Source organism: Entelurus aequoreus, linkage group LG21 (genome assembly GCF_033978785.1).
Source record: "Entelurus aequoreus isolate RoL-2023_Sb linkage group LG21, RoL_Eaeq_v1.1, whole genome shotgun sequence".
NCBI lineage: Eukaryota > Metazoa > Chordata > Actinopteri > Syngnathiformes > Syngnathidae > Entelurus > Entelurus aequoreus.
The window spans coordinates 6,430,362-6,449,319 of record NC_084751.1 but is presented as its reverse complement, the minus strand read 5'-3'; the positions used below and the strand labels follow the sequence as shown (position 1 = coordinate 6,449,319).

The window sequence follows — 18,958 nt, the reverse complement described above, 5'->3', positions numbered from 1 at the left end:
ATATATACATACACACACATATATACATATACACACATATATACATATACACACATATATACATACATATACACACATATATACATACATATACACACATATATACACACATATATACATATATACATATACACACATATATACATATACACATATATATACATATACACACATATATACATATATATACATATACACACATATATACATATACATATACACACATATATACATACATACACACACATATATACATATACACACATATATACATATACATATACACGCATATATACATACATATACACACATATATACATATACATATACACGCATATATACATACATATACACACATATACACACATATATACATTCATATACACACATATATACACACATTTACATACATATACACACATATATACATATACACACATATATACATATACACACATATATACATATACATATACACACATATATACATATACACACATATATACATACATATACACACATATATACATATACACACATATATACATATACATATACACACATATATACATATACACACATATATACATACATATACACACATATATACATATACACACATATATACATATACACACATATATACACACACATATACATACACACACATATATACATATACACACATATATACATATACATATACACACATATATACATACATACATATACACACATATATACATACATATACACACATATATACACACATTTACATACATATACACACATATATACATATACACACATATATACATATACATATACACACATATATACATATACATATACACACATATATACATATACACACATATATACATACATATACACACACATATACATACATATACACACACATATACATACATATACACACACATATATACATACACACACATATATACATATACACACATATATACATACATATACACACATATATACATACATATACACACATATATACATACATATACACACATATATACATATACACACATATATACATATACATATACACACATATATACATATACATATACACACATACATACATATACACACATATGCACACATATATACACATATATATACATATATACACACATATATACATACACACATATATAAATGTGTATATATACAAACCCTGTTTCCATATGAGTTGGGAAATGGTGTTAGACGTAAATATAAAGTGAATACAATCATTTGCAAATCCTTTTCAAGCCATATTCAGTTGAATATGCTACAAAGACAACATATTTCATGTTCAAACTCATAAACTTTTTTTTTTTTGTAAATAATCATTAACTTTATAATTTGATGGCAGCAACACGTGACAAAGAAGTTGGGAAAGGTGGCAATAAATACTGATAAAGTTGAGGAATGCTCATCAAACACTTATTTGGAACATCCCACAGGTGAACAGGCTAATTGGGAACAGGTGGGTGCCATGATTGGGTATAAAAACAGTTTCCCAAAAACTGCTCAGTCTTTCACAAGAAAGGGTGTATTAGTGGCCAAGACATGGGTAACTTACACATCTGTGAAGGCACCATTAATGCTGAAAGGTACATACAGCTTTTGGAACAACATATGTTGCCATCATGGACGCCCCTGCTTATTTCAGCAAGACAATGCTAAGCCACATTCAGCACGTGTTACATCAGCGTGGCTTCGTAAAAAAAGAGTGCGGGTACTTTCCTGGCCCGCCTGCAGTCCAGACCTGTCTCCCATGGAAAATGTGTGGCGCATTATGAAGCCTAAAATACGCCAGCGGAGACCCCGGACTGTTGAACCACTGAAGCTCTACATAAAACAAGAATGGGAAAGAATTCCACTTTCAAAGCTTCAACAATTAGTTTCCTCACTTCCCAATCGTTTATTGAGTGTTGTTAAAAGGAAAGGCCATGTAACACAGTGGTGAACATGCCCTTTCACAACTACTTTGTCACGTGTTGCAGCCATGAAATTATAACTTAAATATTATTTGCAAAAAATAAATACATTTTATGAGTTTGAACATGAAATATGTTGTCTTTGTAGCATATTCAACTGAATATGGCTTGAAAAGGATTTGCAAATCATTGTATTCCGTTTATATTTACATCTAACACCATTTACCAACTCATATGGAAACAGGGTTTGTATTTAAAGTAACAAATGTTGTTGAAATGTTTAGTCACGTGTTGTGTTGGTCACCAGGAAGAGCGCATGGTGACTGTGACAGCTTATGACATGGTGACTGTGACAGCTTATGACATGGTGACTGTGACAGCTTATGACATGGTGACTGTGACAGCTTATGACACATGTGACATGGTGACTGTGACAGCTTATGACACATGTAACATGGTGACTGTGACAGCTTATGACATGGTGACTGTGACAGCTTATGACACATGTGACATGGTGACTGTGACAGCTTATGACATGGTGACTGTGACAGCTTATGACACATGTGACATGGTGACTGTGACAGCTTATGACACATGTGACATGGTGACTGTGACAGCTTATGACACATGTGACATGGTGACTGTGACAGCTTATGACACATGTGACATGGTGACTGTGACAGCTTATGACATGGTGACTGTGACAGCTTATGACACATGTGACATGGTGACTGTGACAGCTTATGACACATGTGACATGGTGACTGTGACAGCTTATGACACATGTGACATGGTGACTGTGACAGCTTATGACATGGTGACTGTGACAGCTTATGACACATGTGACATGGTGACTGTGACAGCTTATGACACATGTGACATGGTGACTGTGACAGCTTATGACACATGTGACATGGTGACTGTGACAGCTTATGACACATGTGACATGGTGACTGTGACAGCTTATGACACATGTGACATGGTGACTGACAGGTTGACTTTGGCAGAAACATCTTTATTGTTTAAAAGTGTCTCCTGCAGCAGACTGAGCTTAGTTGTCTTTAAGGCAGTGAGCTTAGTTAACTGAGTTGCCTATAAGGCAGTTAACTTAGTTGCCTATAAGGCAGTTAACTTAGTTGCCTTTAAGGCAGTTAACTGAGTTGCCTATAAGGCAGTTAACTTAGTTGCCTATAAGGCAGTTAACTTAGTTTCCTTTAAGGCAGTTAACTGAGTTGCCTATAAGGCAGTTAACTTAGTTGCCTTTAAGGTAGTTAACTTAGTTGCCTATAAGGCAGTTAACTTAGTTGCCTTTAAGGCAGTTAACTTAGTTGCCTTTAAGGTAGTTAACTTAGTTGCCTTTAAGGCAGTTAACTTAGTTGCCTATAAGGCAGTTAACTTAGTTGCCTATAAGGCAGTTAACTTAGTTGCCTATAAGGCAGTTAACTTAGTTGCCTATAAGGCAGTTAACTTAGTTGCCTATAAGGCAGTTAACTTAGTTGCCTTTAAGGCAGTTAACTTAGTTGCCTTTAAGGTAGTTAACTTAGTTGCCTATAAGGCAGTTAACTTAGTTGCCTTTAAGGCAGTTAACTTAGTTGCCTATAAGGCAGTTAACTTAGTTGCCTATAAGGCAGTTAACTTAGTTGCCTATAAGGCAGTTAACTTAGTTGCCTATAAGGCAGTTAACTTAGTTGCCTTAGTGAGCTGCACGACGTCTACGAAGTATGGCGACATTTTCCCGCCCACACGGAAGCACTCACGCGCGCAGTCATGGAGAGCAGAAGTGTGGTCAAACATCAGGAATATGGAGAGTAGAAGTGTCAAACATCAGGAATATGGAGAGTAGAAGTGTCAAACATCAGGAAGATGGAGAGCAGAAGTGTCAGGAAGACGCAGCTTTGTCAACTTTGTCGTCGTCTTCTTTTCTATAATGGCCTTCTCTGACGACCTCTTCCGGCCTGACACGTGACGTCACTACAACCTGCGCTCTCATTGGCTGCCATTTCTTCCTCGTCTTCTAACAGCGCATGTCAGCAGCGCCGCCAGCTGGTCACATAAAGAACATCTTTTAAAGAACATCTTTTAAAGAACATCTTCGTCATCTCCCTGCTCTTCACGACGTGTCTAATAAACTCCTACATTTTGTCATTCCTGGTAAGTTTATTACACTAATCGTATTTTACCCCAAATAAAAAAAGTCTGTCGCTGCCTGATTTACTAAGACCCCCGATCCGGTTGCGCATGCGCTAAAAGTCACCAACTTCCGTTTCCTAGTTTTTCCGAACTACAAAAACGTTTGATTGGATTTTTTCAATCAACGACTACTGATAACCTCAAACATGTTTTGTATAATATTCCAACTATCTCTGCACACGCGTGTCGTGAACTTTGAAGAAGCGGGAAAGATGACGTTTCCTGTGAGTTCAAAGTTCAAAGTACAGCCATAACTGCAAGTGAAAGTGAAAGTAAAATAAGGAAGAAGACGTCTGGCTGTGAGTGGCTCGAGTTCGACGTGAAATGGAGGAAATGGGCGCCGCGTGACGTGATTGAAACTTGTATTAGTAGATTGCACAGTACGGTATTGATTGATTGATTGATTGATTGAAACTTGTATTAGTAGATTGCACAGTACGGTATTGATTGATTGATTGATACTTTTATTAGTAGATTGCACAGTACAGTATTGATTGATTGATTGATTGATTGAGACTTGTATTAGTAGATTGCACAGTACAGTATTGATTGATTGATTGATTGATTGATTGAGACTTGTATTAGTAGATTGCACAGTACAGTATTGATTGATTGATTGATTGATTGATTGATTGAGACTTGTATTAGTAGATTGCACAGTACAGTATTGATTGATTGATTGATTGATTGATTGAGACTTGTATTAGTAGATTGCACAGTACAGTATTGATTGATTGATTGATTGATTGAGACTTGTATTAGTAGATTGCACAGTACAGTATTGATTGATTGATTGATTGATTGAGACTTGTATTAGTAGATTGCACAGTACAGTATTGATTGATTGATTGATTGATTGAGACTTGTATGAGTAGGTTGCACAGTACAGTATTGATTGATTGATTGATTGAGACTTGTATTAGTAGATTGCACAGTACAGTATTGATTGATTGATTGATTGATTGAGACTTGTATTAGTAGATTGCACAGTACAGTATTGATTGATTGATTGGTTGAGACTTGTATTAGTAGATTGCACAGTACAGTATTGATTGATTGATTGATTGATTGATTGAGACTTGTATTAGTAGATTGCACAGTACAGTATTGATTGATTGATTGATTGATTGAGACTTGTATGAGTAGGTTGCACAGTACAGTATTGATTGATTGATTGATTGATTGAGACTTGTATTAGTAGATTGCACAGTACAGTATTGATTGATTGATTGATTGATTGATTGAGACTTGTATTAGTAGATTGCACAGTACAGTATTGATTGATTGATTGATTGATTGAGACTTGTATTAGTAGATTGCACAGTACAGTATTGATTGATTGATTGATTGATTGAGACTTGTATGAGTAGGTTGCACAGTACAGTACATATTCCGTACAATTGACCACTAAATGGTAACACCCCAATAAGTTTTTCAACTTGTTTAAGTCGGGTTCCACGTTCATCACGTCATGGTGACATCATCCACGATGACATCACTTTACGGCGTCCTGCTCCTGTTGCTGGACTCGCTGCTCACCGCCGCCTTCTGGACAGTCCTGCTTGTGGTGGGGGGGTCCGGCTGCGGCGCGGTGGATCAGTGGAGCTTGGCAGGGCTGAAGTGTGTGACCTTGGTCTTGGTCGCCTGCGCACTGGCTGATGGGAGACGGCGGGCGGTGCTCTGCCGGCTGGCGGCGCTCCTCTGCCTGCTGCCCCCCCTGCTGGACTTCCTGAGCCCTGACCTGACCCCTGACCCGGGCACCTGGCTGCTGGGGGCGGCGTGCTCGGCGTTCAGCTGCGTGGTTTGGGAGGCGGGGCTGAGTGGCGGGCAGAGCGGCCAGAAGAAGGAAGACCTGGATGCTGGTCGCCTGCTGGCCAGGGTCTTGCAGCACGTCAGAGTGGACTTCCTCTTCCTGTCCTCAGCCTTCGTCTTCCTCATCCTGGCTGTGGGCTGTGAGTACAAGTCACATGACTCTGGACTTCTTCCTGCTGACCACTTCCTGTTTGCTTTGGTGCAGGTGACACTGTCATCCCCTTGTACCAGGGCAAGGTGATGGACATCCTGACAGGTCCACAGCTGGACTCGGACTTCTTGTCCACCGTGGCACTGCTGGTCTTCTTCTCTCTTGGAAGGTACCGCACATTGGGTCTTTACCAGCAACAGGCACTTATGGCGCATCCTACTAGTCCTATTAGGCAAGGCAAGGCAAGGCAACTTTATTTGTATAGCGCTTTTCATACACAAGGCAGACTCAAAGTGCTTCACAGACAACAAAGTGAAATGAAAGAAAATAAAAGCAAAATTAAAATGCAGACAATAAAAATAAAAACAGTGCAGACGTTAAAAGTTAAAAGATTAAAAGATTTAGCTGAAAGCTAAGGTGAACATAAAAGTCTTCAGTCTAGTTTTAAAAGTAGTGAGAGTTGGGGAGAGTCTGACATCTTCAGGAAGTTTATTCCAGCTATGTGTTGCATAGTGACTGAATGATGATCTCCCTTGATTTGACTTTACTCTTGGAACCGCTAACAGATTGCTCTCAGAAGATCTTAGTGATCTAGAGGGCGTATATAGTGGGAGCATCCTACTAGCATCCTACTAGTCATATTAGCATACTACTAGCATCTTACTAGTCCTATTAGCATCCTACTAGTCCTATTAGCATCCTACCAGTCCTATTAGCATCCTACTAGCATCATACTAGTCCTATTAGCATCCTACCAGTCCTATTAACATACTACTAGCATCCTACTAGTCCTATTAGCATCCTACCAGTCCTATTAGTATCCTCCTAGCATCCTACTAGTCCTATTAGCATCCTACCAGTCCTATTAGCATCCTACTAGCATCATACTAGTCCTATTAGCATCCTACCAGTCCTATTAGCATCCTAATAGTTCTAATCGCATCCTACTAGCGTCCTACTAGCATCCTACTAGTCCTATTAGCATCCTACTACCATCCTACTAGTCCTATTAGCATCCTACTACCCTCCTACTAGTCCTTTAGCATCCTACCAGTCCTATTAACATCCTACTAGCATCCTACTAGTCCTATTACCATCCTACTAGCATCCTACTAGTCCTATTAGCATCTTAATAGCATCCTACTAGTCCTATTACCATCCTACTAGTCCTATTACCATCCTACTAGCATCCTACTAGTCCTATTAGCATCTTACTAGCATCCTACTAGCATCCTACTAGTCCTATTACCATCCTACTAGTCCTATTACCATCCTACTAGCATCCTACTGGCATCCTACTAGTCCTATTACCATCCTACTAGCATCTTACTAGTCCTGTTAGCATCCTAATAGCATCCTACTAGTCCTACTACCATTCTACTACCATCCTACTAGTCATATTAGCATGCTACTAGTCACATTAGCATGGGATTAGCGACTAGAAGTGCTGTTGCAGCTGCGTGCTGACGGGCCTGCGAGCCTACTAGCATCCTACTAGTCACATTAGCATCCTACTAGTCACATTAGCATCCTACTAGTCACATTAGCATCCTACTAGTCATATTAGCATCCTACTAGTCACATTAGCATCCTACTAGTCATATTAGCATCCTACTAGTCACATTAGCATGGGATTAGCGACTAGAAGTGCTGTTGCTGTTGCAGCTGCGTGCTGACGGGCCTGCGAGCCTACTAGCATCCTACTAGTCATATTAGCATCCTACTAGTCACATTAGCATCCTACTAGTCATATTAGCATCCTACTAGTCATATTAGCATCCTACTAGTCACATTAGCATGGGATTAGCGACTAGAAGTGCTGTTGCTGTTGCAGCTGCGTGCTGACGGGCCTGCGAGCCTACTAGCATCCTACTAGTCACATTAGCATCCTACTAGTCACATTAGCATCCTACTAGTCACATTAGCATCCTACTAGTCATATTAGCATCCTACTAGTCACATTAGCATCCTACTAGTCATATTAGCATCCTACTAGTCATATTAGCATCCTACTAGTCACATTAGCATGGGATTAGCGACTAGAAGTGCTGTTGCTGTTGCAGCTGCGTGCTGACGGGCCTGCGAGCCTACTAGCATCCTACTAGTCATATTAGCATCCTACTAGTCACATTAGCATCCTACTAGTCATATTAGCATCCTACTAGTCATATTAGCATCCTACTAGTCACATTAGCATGGGATTAGCGACTAGAAGTGCTGTTGCTGTTGCAGCTGCGTGCTGACGGGCCTGCGAGCCTACTAGCATCCTACTAGTCACATTAGCATCCTACTAGTCACATTAGCATCCTACTAGTCACATTAGCATCCTACTAGTCATATTAGCATCCTACTAGTCACATTAGCATCCTACTAGTCATATTAGCATCCTACTAGTCATATTAGCATCCTACTAGTCACATTAGCATGGGATTAGCGACTAGAAGTGCTGTTGCTGTTGCAGCTGCGTGCTGACGGGCCTGCGAGCCTACTAGCATCCTACTAGTCATATTAGCATCCTACTAGTCACATTAGCATCCTACTAGTCATATTAGCATCCTACTAGTCATATTAGCATCCTTCTAGTCACATTAGCATGGGATTATCGACTAGAAGTGATGTTGCTGTTGCAGCTGCGTGCTGACGGGCCTGCGAGCCTACTAGCATCCTACTAGTCATATTAGCATCCTACTAGTCATATTAGCATCCTACTAGTCACATTAGCATGGGATTAGCGACTAGAAGTGCTGTTGCTGTTGCAGCTGTGTGCTGACGGGCCTGCGAGCCTACTAGCATCCTACTAGTCATATTAGCATCCTACTAGTCATATTAGCATCCTACTAGTCATATTAGCATCCTACTAGTCACATTAGCATGGGATTAGCGACTAGAAGTGCTGTTGCTGTTGCAGCTGCGTGCTGACGGGCCTGCGAGCTTACTAGCATCCTACTAGTCATATTAGCATCCTACTAGTCACATTAGCATCCTACTAGTCATATTAGCATCCTACTAGTCATATTAGCATCCTACTAGTCACATTAGCATGGGATTAGCGACTAGAAGTGCTGTTGCTGTTGCAGCTGCGTGCTGACGGGCCTGCGAGCCTACTAGCATCCTACTAGTCATATTAGCATCCTACTAGTCATATTAGCATCCTACTAGTCACATTAGCATGGGATTAGCGACTAGAAGTGCTGTTGCTGTTGCAGCTGCGTGCTGACGGGCCTGCGAGCCTACTAGCATCCTACTAGTCATATTAGCATCCTACTAGTCATATTAGCATCCTACTAGTCACATTAGCATGGGATTAGCGACTAGAAGTGCTGTTGCAGCTGTGTGCTGACGGGCCTGCGAGCCTACTAGCATCCCACTAGTCATATTAGCATCCTACTAGTCATATTAGCATCCTACTAGTCATATTAGCATCCTACTAGTCATATTAGCATCCTACTAGTCATATTAGCATCCTACTAGTCACATTAGCATGGGATTAGCGACTAGAAGTGCTGTTGCTGTTGCAGCTGCGTGCTGACGGGCCTGCGAGCCTACTAGCATCCTACTAGTCATATTAGCATCCTACTAGTCATATTAGCATCCTACTAGTCATATTAGCATCCTACTAGTCACATTAGCATGGGATTAGCGACTAGAAGTGCTGTTGCTGTTGCAGCTGCGTGCTGACGGGCCTGCGAGCCTACTAGCATCCTACTAGTCATATTAGCATCCTACTAGTCATATTAGCATCCTACTAGTCATATTAGCATCCTACTAGTCACATTAGCATGGGATTAGCGACTAGAAGTGCTGTTGCAGCTGCGTGCTGACGGGCCTGCGAGCCTACTAGCATCCTACTAGTCATATTAGCATCCTACTAGTCATATTAGCATCCTACTAGTCATATTAGCATCCTACTAGTCACATTAGCATGGGATTAGCGACTAGAAGTGCTGTTGCTGTTGCAGCTGCGTGCTGACGGGCCTGCGAGCCTACTAGCATCCTACTAGTCATATTAGCATCCTACTAGTCATATTAGCATCCTACTAGTCATATTAGCATCCTACTAGTCACATTAGCATGGGATTAGCGACTAGAAGTGCTGTTGCTGTTGCAGCTGCGTGCTGACGGGCCTGCGAGCCTACTAGCATCCTACTAGTCATATTAGCATCCTACTAGTCACATTAGCATGGGATTAGCGACTAGAAGTGCTGTTGCTGTTGCAGCTGCGTGCTGACGGGCCTGCGAGCCTACTAGCATCCTACTAGTCTTATTAGCATCCTACTAGTCATATTAGCATCCTACTAGTCATATTAGCATCCTACTAGTCATATTAGCATCCTACTAGTCACATTAGCATGGGATTAGCGACTAGAAGTGCTGTTGCTGTTGCAGCTGCGTGCTGACGGGCCTGCGAGCCTACTAGCATCCTACTAGTCATATTAGCATCCTACTAGTCATATTAGCATCCTACTAGTCATATTAGCATCCTACTAGTCACATTAGCATGGGATTAGCGACTAGAAGTGCTGTTGCTGTTGCAGCTGCGTGCTGACGGGCCTGCGAGCCTACTAGCATCCTACTAGTCATATTAGCATCCTACTAGTCACATTAGCATGGGATTAGCGACTAGAAGTGCTGTTGCTGTTGCAGCTGTGTGCTGACGGGCCTGCGAGCCTACTAGCATCCTACTAGTCATATTAGCATCCTACTAGTCATATTAGCATCCTACTAGTCACATTAGCATGGGATTAGCGACTAGAAGTGCTGTTGCAGCTGTGTGCTGACGGGCCTGCGAGCCTACTAGCATCCTACTAGTCATATTAGCATCTTACTAGTCATATTAGCATCCTACTAGTCATATTAGCATCCTACTAGTCATATTAGCATCCTACTAGTCACATTAGCATGGGATTAGCGACTAGAAGTGCTGTTGCTGTTGCAGCTGCGTGCTGACGGGCCTGCGAGCCTACTAGCATCCTACTAGTCATATTAGCATCCTACTAGTCATATTAGCATCCTACTAGTCATATTAGCATCCTACTAGTCACATTAGCATGGGATTAGCGACTAGAAGTGCTGTTGCTGTTGCAGCTGCGTGCTGACGGGCCTGCGAGCCTACTAGCATCCTACTAGTCATATTAGCATCCTACTAGTCATATTAGCATCCTACTAGTCATATTAGCATCCTACTAGTCACATTAGCATGGGATTAGCGACTAGAAGTGCTGTTGCTGTTGCAGCTGCGTGCTGACGGGCCTGCGAGCCTACTAGCATCCTACTAGTCATATTAGCATCCTACTAGTCATATTAGCATCCTACTAGTCATATTAGCATCCTACTAGTCACATTAGCATGGGATTAGCGACTAGAAGTGCTGTTGCTGTTGCAGCTGCGTGCTGACGGGCCTGCGAGCCTACTAGCATCCTACTAGTCATATTAGCATCCTACTAGTCATATTAGCATCCTACTAGTCATATTAGCATCCTACTAGTCACATTAGCATGGGATTAGCGACTAGAAGTGCTGTTGCTGTTGCAGCTGCGTGCTGACGGGCCTGCGAGCCTACTAGCATCCTACTAGTCATATTAGCATCCTACTAGTCACATTAGCATGGGATTAGCGACTAGAAGTGCTGTTGCTGTTGCAGCTGCGTGCTGACGGGCCTGCGAGCCTACTAGCATCCTACTAGTCATATTAGCATCCTACTAGTCATATTAGCATCCTACTAGTCATATTAGCATCCTACTAGTCACATTAGCATGGGATTAGCGACTAGAAGTGCTGTTGCTGTTGCAGCTGCGTGCTGACGGGCCTGCGAGCCTACTAGCATCCTACTAGTCATATTAGCATCCTACTAGTCACATTAGCATGGGATTAGCGACTAGAAGTGCTGTTGCTGTTGCAGCTGCGTGCTGACGGGCCTGCGAGCGGGCGTGTTCATGTGCTCGCACGCTCGCCTCAACAAGAGACTGAAGCTGCTGCTCTTCGGGACGCTGCTGAGGCAGGAAGTGCACTTCTTCCAGGACAACAATGCAGGTGAGGCGCCACACGTCACCTGGGTGCGAGTGACGGCTGACGTGTCACGTGACAGGAGATCTCTCCTCCCGCCTGCACTCGGACGTCAACAAGATGGGCCTGACGGTGGCGCTCAACGCCAACGCCGTGCTGCGCAGCACGGTGAAGACGGCGCTGATGTTGGCGCTCATGTGGCGTCTGTCCTGGCGGCTCACGGCGCTGGCGTGCATCGAGATCCCCCTGATGGCGGCGCTGCAGAAGCGCCACATCGCCTGCACCAAGGTGAGTAGGACAGGAAGTAGACGCAGTTTGTGGCGCTCACGGTGACCTTTAGGAGCTGACGGAGCGGAAGCAGGACTGCCTGGCCGCGGTGGAGGCGCTGGCCGGTCAGTCGCTGGGCGGGATTCGAACAGTGCGCAGCTTCAACGGCGAGCGTGACGAAACGAGGCGGCACCGGGAGGCGCTCCACGAGCTGCGTGGCGTCCGGAGACAGGCTGCGGTCTACAACGCCGTCTTCGTCCTCGTAAGGCGGGTAGGTGTGGCCACGCCCCCCAGCGTGTTGGACCCCAGTAAGGTGTGGCGTGGTTGCAGCTGGGGAGTCTGGCCATCAAGACGGCGATGCTTCTGCACGCTCGCACGCTGATCGCCGGCGGCCACCTGAGCATCGGGAGTCTGCTCTCCTTCCTCCTCTTCCGGAAACCCATGTCCCACAACCTCAAGGTGACCACGCTTGCCCTGGCCCCGCCCTCTCTGACCGCCATGTCCCACAACCTCAAGGTGACCACGCTTGCCCTGGCCCCGCCCTCTCTGACCGCCACCGGCTTTGCAGGAGATCTTGTTCTGCTGCGGGGACACGCTGTCCACGGTGGGTGTCATCTCCAAAGTCTTCAGTTACCTGGACAGGACCCCGCCAGGCCGGGAGGAGGGCCCCCTGGCCCCCCAACGTCTGCGGGGGAGCCTGGTCTTCCAGGACGTCACCTTCAGGTACCCGTCCAGGGCTCAGGACCAACCGGCGCTGAAGGTAAAGCCTCGCAACTCGCCTGCCGGTCCCGCCGGCGTGGACGTCAGGTGAGCGTGTTTGTGCTCAGGCGCTGTCCATGGAGCTGCAGGCGGGGAAGGTGACGGCGCTCGTGGGTCCGTCCGGCAGCGGCAAGACCACCTGCCTCAGCCTCTTGAAGAGGTTCTACGAGCCCGAGTGCGGTCGCATCCTGCTAGACGGCGAGCCGCTGCAGCACTACCGGCGGCGCTACCTCCATGAAAAGGTGTCACATGACACACCCACAGGAAGGATGTTGCCTTCAAGAACATTCTATTAGCATCCGACTAGTCATGTTAGCATCCTATCCTACTCGTCATATTGGCACCCTACTAGTCATGTTAGCGTCCTATTGGCATCCTACTAGTCAGGTTAGCATCCTACTGGTCATATTAGCACCCTACTAGTCATGTTAGCACCCTACTAGTCATGTTAGCATCATATCCTACTCGTCATATTGGCACCCTACTAGTCATGTTAGTGTCCTATTGGCATCCTACTAGTCAGGTTAGCATCCTACTGGTCATATTAGCACCCTACTAGACATGTTAGCACCCTACTAGTCATGTTAGCATCATATCCTACTCGTCATATTGGCACCCTACTAGTCATGTTAGTGTCCTATTGGCATCCTACTAGTCAGGTTAGCATCCTACTGGTCATATTAACACCCTACTAGTCATGTTAGCGTCCTATTGGCATCCTACTAGTCAGGTTAGCATGCTACTGGTCATATTAGCACCCTACTAGTCATGTTAGCACCCTACTAGTCATGTTAGCATCATATCCTACTCGTCATATTGGCACCCTACTAGTCATGTTAGCGTCCTATTGGCATCCTACTAGTCAGGTTAGCATCCTACTGGTCATATTAGCACCCTACTAGTCATGTTAGCATCCTATTAGCATCCTACTAGTCATGTTAGCGTCCTATTGGCATCCTACTAGTCAGGTTAGCATCCTACTGGTCATATTAGCACCCTACTAGTCATGTTAGCGTCCTATTAGCATCCTACTAGTCATGTTAGCGTCCTATTGGCATCCTACTAGTCAGGTTAGCATCCTACTGGTCATATTAGCACCCTACTAGTCATGTTAGCGTCCTATTAGCATCCCACTAGTCATGTTACGTCCTATTAGCATCCTACTAGTCAGGTTAGCATCCTACTCGTCATATTAGCACCCTACTAGTCATGTTAGCGTCCTATTAGCATCCTACTAGTCGTATAAGTATTCTACTAGTCATGTTAGCGTCCTATTAGCATCCTACTAGTCGTATAAGTATTCTACTAGTCATGTTAGCGTCCTATTAGCATCCTACTAGTCGTATAAGTATTCTACTAGTCATGTTAGCGTCCTATTAGCATCCTACTAGTCATATAAGCATTGTACAAGTCATGTTAGCGTCCTATTAGCATCCCACTAGTCATGTTAGCGTCCTATTAGCATCCTACTAGTCAGGTTAGCATCCTATCCTACTCATCATATTGGCACCCTACTAGTCATGTTAGCGTCCTATTAGCATCCTATTAGTCAGGTTAGTATCCTACTCGTCATATTGGCACACTACTAGTCATGTTAGCGTCCTATTAGCATCCTATTAGTCAGGTTAGTATCCTACTCGTCATATTAGCACACTACTAGTCATGTTAGCGTCCTATTGGCATCCTACTAGTCAGGTTAGTATGCTACTCGTCATATTAGCACACTACTAGTCATGTTAGCGTCCTATTGGCATCCTACTTGTCAGGTTAGCATCCTATTAGCATTTTACTAGTCATGTTAGTGGTCTATTAGCATCCTACTTGTCAGGTTAGCATCCTATTAGCATTTTACTAGTCATGTTAGCGTCCTATTGGCATCCTACTAGTCATGTTAGTGGTCTATTAGCATCCTACTTGTCAGGTTAGCATCCTATTAGCATTTTACTAGTCATGTTAGCGTCCTATTGGCATCCTACTAGTCAGGTTAGCGTCCTACTCATCATATTAGCACACTACTAGTCATGTTAGCGTCCTATTGGCATCCTACTTGTCATGTTAGCATCCTATTAGCATTTTACTAGTCATGTTAGTGGTCTATTAGCATCCTACTTGTCATGTTAGCATCCTATTAGCATTTTACTAGTCATGTTAGTGGTCTATTAGCATCCTACTTGTCATGTTAGCATCCTATTAGCATTTTACTAGTCATGTTAGTGGTCTATTAGCATCCTACTTGTCATAATAGTATTCTCCTAGTCATGTCAATAATTCATCACAACATACCAGTTAAAAAAACAGCCTGCATGGCAGCTTAGTGTTGGAGACCCGTGCGGACCACCAGGTGTGTGTGTGTGTCCCACAGGTGGTTCTGGTGGAGCAGAGTCCAGTTCTGCTGTGCGGCTCGGTCAGGTCCAACGTGGAGTACGGCATGACCTGCGACCCCCGGCAGGTGCGAGAGGTGGCCATCAAGGTGGGAGCGTGTGACCTCCTGGACAGCGACGCAGGTACGTGTCCCTACGTGACCCTGCGACCTTTGACCCCCAAAGACGCCCTGCCCCACGCCCGCAGATGTGGGCGAAGGAGGCCGGCGTCTGTCCGAGGGCGAGAAGCAGCGCGTGGCCGTGGTGCGGGCGCTGGTCCGAGACCCGCCGGTCATCCTCCTGGACGAGGCCACCAGCCAGCTGGACGGCCAGGCGCAGGAGGCGGTGAGTTGGTCACATGACTTGGTCTGGGTCTCGCCCGCTGACCACCACCTGGCCTCAGGTCTTGCGGGAGGTTCTGCGCGGCGGACGCACGGTCCTGATGGTGGCGCACCGGCTGAGCAGCGCCGAGAGGGCGGACCGCATCGTCTTCATGGAGGACGGCGCCGTGGTGGAGGAGGGCACGCACCTGCAGCTCATGGCCAGGAGGGGGCGCTACCATCGCCTGAGGGAGGAGCTCTTCTCTGACCTACTTCCTGTCCAGGACTCCTGACCACTTGGACTTCCTGTCTGCCAATAAATCTCCAAAGTATCGTTGGTGTCTGTCCAAGTACATCTTGCTGCATGCCGCAGACACGCCCCTTAAAGACACAGACACTTGTAGACACGCCCCTTAAAGACACAGACACTTGTAGACACGCCCCTTAAAGACACCGACACTTGTAGACACGCCCCTTAAAGACACAGACACTTGTAGACACGCCCCTTAAAGACACAGACACTTGTAGACACGCCCCTTAAAGACACAGACACTTGTAGACACGCCCCTTCAAGACACAGACACTTGTAGACACGCCCCTTAAAGACACAGACACTTGTAGACACGCCCCTTAAAGACACAGACACTTGTAGACACGCCCCTTAAGGTCACATACACTTGTAGACACGCCCCTTAAAGACACAGACACTTGTAGATACGCCCCTTAAAGACACAAACACTTGTAGACACGCCCCTTAAAGACACAGACACTTGTAGACACGCCCCTTAAAGACACAGACACTTGTAGACACGCCCCTTAAAGACACAGACACTTGTAGACACGCCCCTTCAAGACACCGACACTTGTAGACACGCCCCTTAAGGACACAGACACTTGTAGACACGCCCCTTAAAGACACAGACACTTGTAGACACGCCCCTTAAGGACACATACACTTGTAGACACGCCCCTTAAAGACACAGACACTTATAGACACGCCCCTTAAAGACACACACTTGTAGACACGCCCCTTAAAGACACATACTCTTATAGACACGCCCCTTAAGGACACAGACACTTGTAGACACGCCCCTTAAAGACACATACACTTATAGACACGCCCCTTAAGGACACAGACACTTGTAGACACGCCCCTTAAAGACACATACACTTATAGACACGCCCCTTAAAGACACAGACACTTGTAGACACGCCCCTTAAGGACACAGACCCTTGTAGACACGCCCCTTAAAGACAAATACACTTGTAGACACGCCCCTTAAGGACACAGACCCTTGTAGACACGCCCCTTAAAGACAAAGACACTTGTAGGCACGCCCCTTAAGGACACATACACTTGTAGACACGCCCCTTAAAGACACATACACTTATAGACACGCCCCTTAAAGACACACACACTTATAGGGTTAGGGTTAGGCATACGCTTTAGTGGTACCGGGCACGTGTTATCGGGACATACTCTTTAGTGGTACCGGGCACGTGTTATCGGGACATACGCTTTAGTGGTACCGGGCACGTGTTATCGGGTCATACGTCAAAAATGGCTGATAGGGTTGGGGGGAAAGTTTTGAGCGTCTGCTTTTCTAATTGTGTCAAAAATGTCCTCCCAAAAGGAAGAAAGTAGTTCAGAGCAGAACCAGAACTTGTGGACATGATCTCAACAACAACATTCTTCATCAAATTGGTCCCAGACAGTGGGAGGGGCTACAAGTTAGTGGGAGGGGCTAGTGGCTATTTAAATGGCAGTGTGTTGTGTGTCAGTGTCAGAGCAGGTTGTGTGTCAGTGTCAGAGGAGGTTGTGTGTCAGTGTCAGAGAGGAGGTTGTGTGTCAGTGTCAGAGGAGGTTGTGTGTCAGTGTCAGAGCAGGTTGTGTGTCAGTGTCAGAGGAAGTTGTGTGTCAGTGTCAGAGCAGGTTGTGTGTCAGTGTCAGAGGAAGTTGTGTGTCAGTGTCAGAGCAGGTTGTGTGTCAGTGTCAGAGGAAGTTGTGTGTCAGTGTCAGAGCAGGTTGTGTGTCAGTGTCAGAGGAAGTTGTGTGTCAGTGTCAGAGCAGGTTGTGTGTCAGTGTCAGAGGAAGTTGTGTGTCAGTGTCAGAGAGGAGGTTGTGTGTCAGTGTCAGAGGAAGTTGTGTGTCAGTGTCAGAGCAGGTTGTGTGTCAGTGTCAGAGAGGAGGTTGTGTGTCAGTGTCAGAGCAGGTTGTGTGTCAGTGTCAGAGGAGGTTGTGTGTCAGTGTCAGAGCAGGTTGTGTGTCAGTGTCAGAGGAAGTTGTGTGTCAGAGCAGGTTGTGTGTCAGTGTCAGAGGAAGTTGTGTGTCAGTGTCAGAGAGGAGGTTGTGTGTCAGTGTCAGAGGAAGTTGTGTGTCAGTGTCAGAGAGGAGGTTGTGTGTCAGTGTCAGAGGAAGTTGTGTGTCAGTGTCAGAGCAGGTTGTGTGTCAGTGTCAGAGGAAGTTGTGTGTCAGTGTCAGAGAGGAGGTTGTGTGTCAGTGTCAGAGAGGAGGTTGTGTGTCAGTGTCAGAGGAGGTTGTGTGTCAGTATCAGAGCAGGTTGTGTGTCAGTATCAGAGCAGGTTGTGTGTCAGTGTCAGAGGAGGTTGTGTGTCAGTGTCAGAGAGGAGGTTGTGTGTCAGTGTCAGAGAGGAGGTTGTGTGTCAGTGTCAGAGGAGGTTGTGTGTCAGTATCAGAGCAGGTTGTGTGTCAGTGTCAGAGGAGGTTGTGTGTCAGTATCAGAGCAGATTGTGTGTCAGTGTCAGAGGAAGTTGTGTGTCCTTGCATCACCAAACTAGTGAGGGGATTATTGTGATGATGACATGATGTTGTCTGTAACCACTTCAATGAGTTTGGTGGGGAGGATTTCATTATTCACTTGGACATATTTGTGGTGAAAACTTGAATTTAGTTATTTGTGGTGAAAACTTGAATTTAGTTATTTGTGGTGAAAACTTGAATTTTGTTATTTGTGGTGAAAACATGAATTTCGTTATTTGTGGTGAAAACATGAATTTTGTTATTTGTGGTGAAAACTTGAATTTAGTTATTTGTGGTGAAAACTTGAATTTAGTTATTTGTGGTGAAAACTTGAATTTTGTTATTTGTGGTGAAAACATGAATTTTGTTATTTG

General features: G+C 44.9%; 1 protein-coding gene across 1 annotated transcript; it reads left to right on the top strand.

Annotated features, from left to right (window-relative positions):
- Positions 1-4,237: 4,237 nt before the first annotated feature.
- LOC133638226 (antigen peptide transporter 2-like) lies at positions 4,238-16,150 on the top strand. Its single transcript, XM_062030608.1, has 11 exons — positions 4,238-6,103; positions 6,169-6,283; positions 12,014-12,144; positions 12,200-12,405; positions 12,458-12,655; positions 12,715-12,843; positions 12,953-13,144; positions 13,212-13,385; positions 15,506-15,647; positions 15,712-15,848; positions 15,907-16,150. Exons 1-11 carry the CDS (start codon positions 5,623-5,625, stop codon positions 16,114-16,116), a joined length of 2,115 nt encoding a protein of 704 aa, XP_061886592.1. The 5' UTR covers positions 4,238-5,622; the 3' UTR covers positions 16,117-16,150.
- Positions 16,151-18,958: the final 2,808 nt, after the last annotated feature.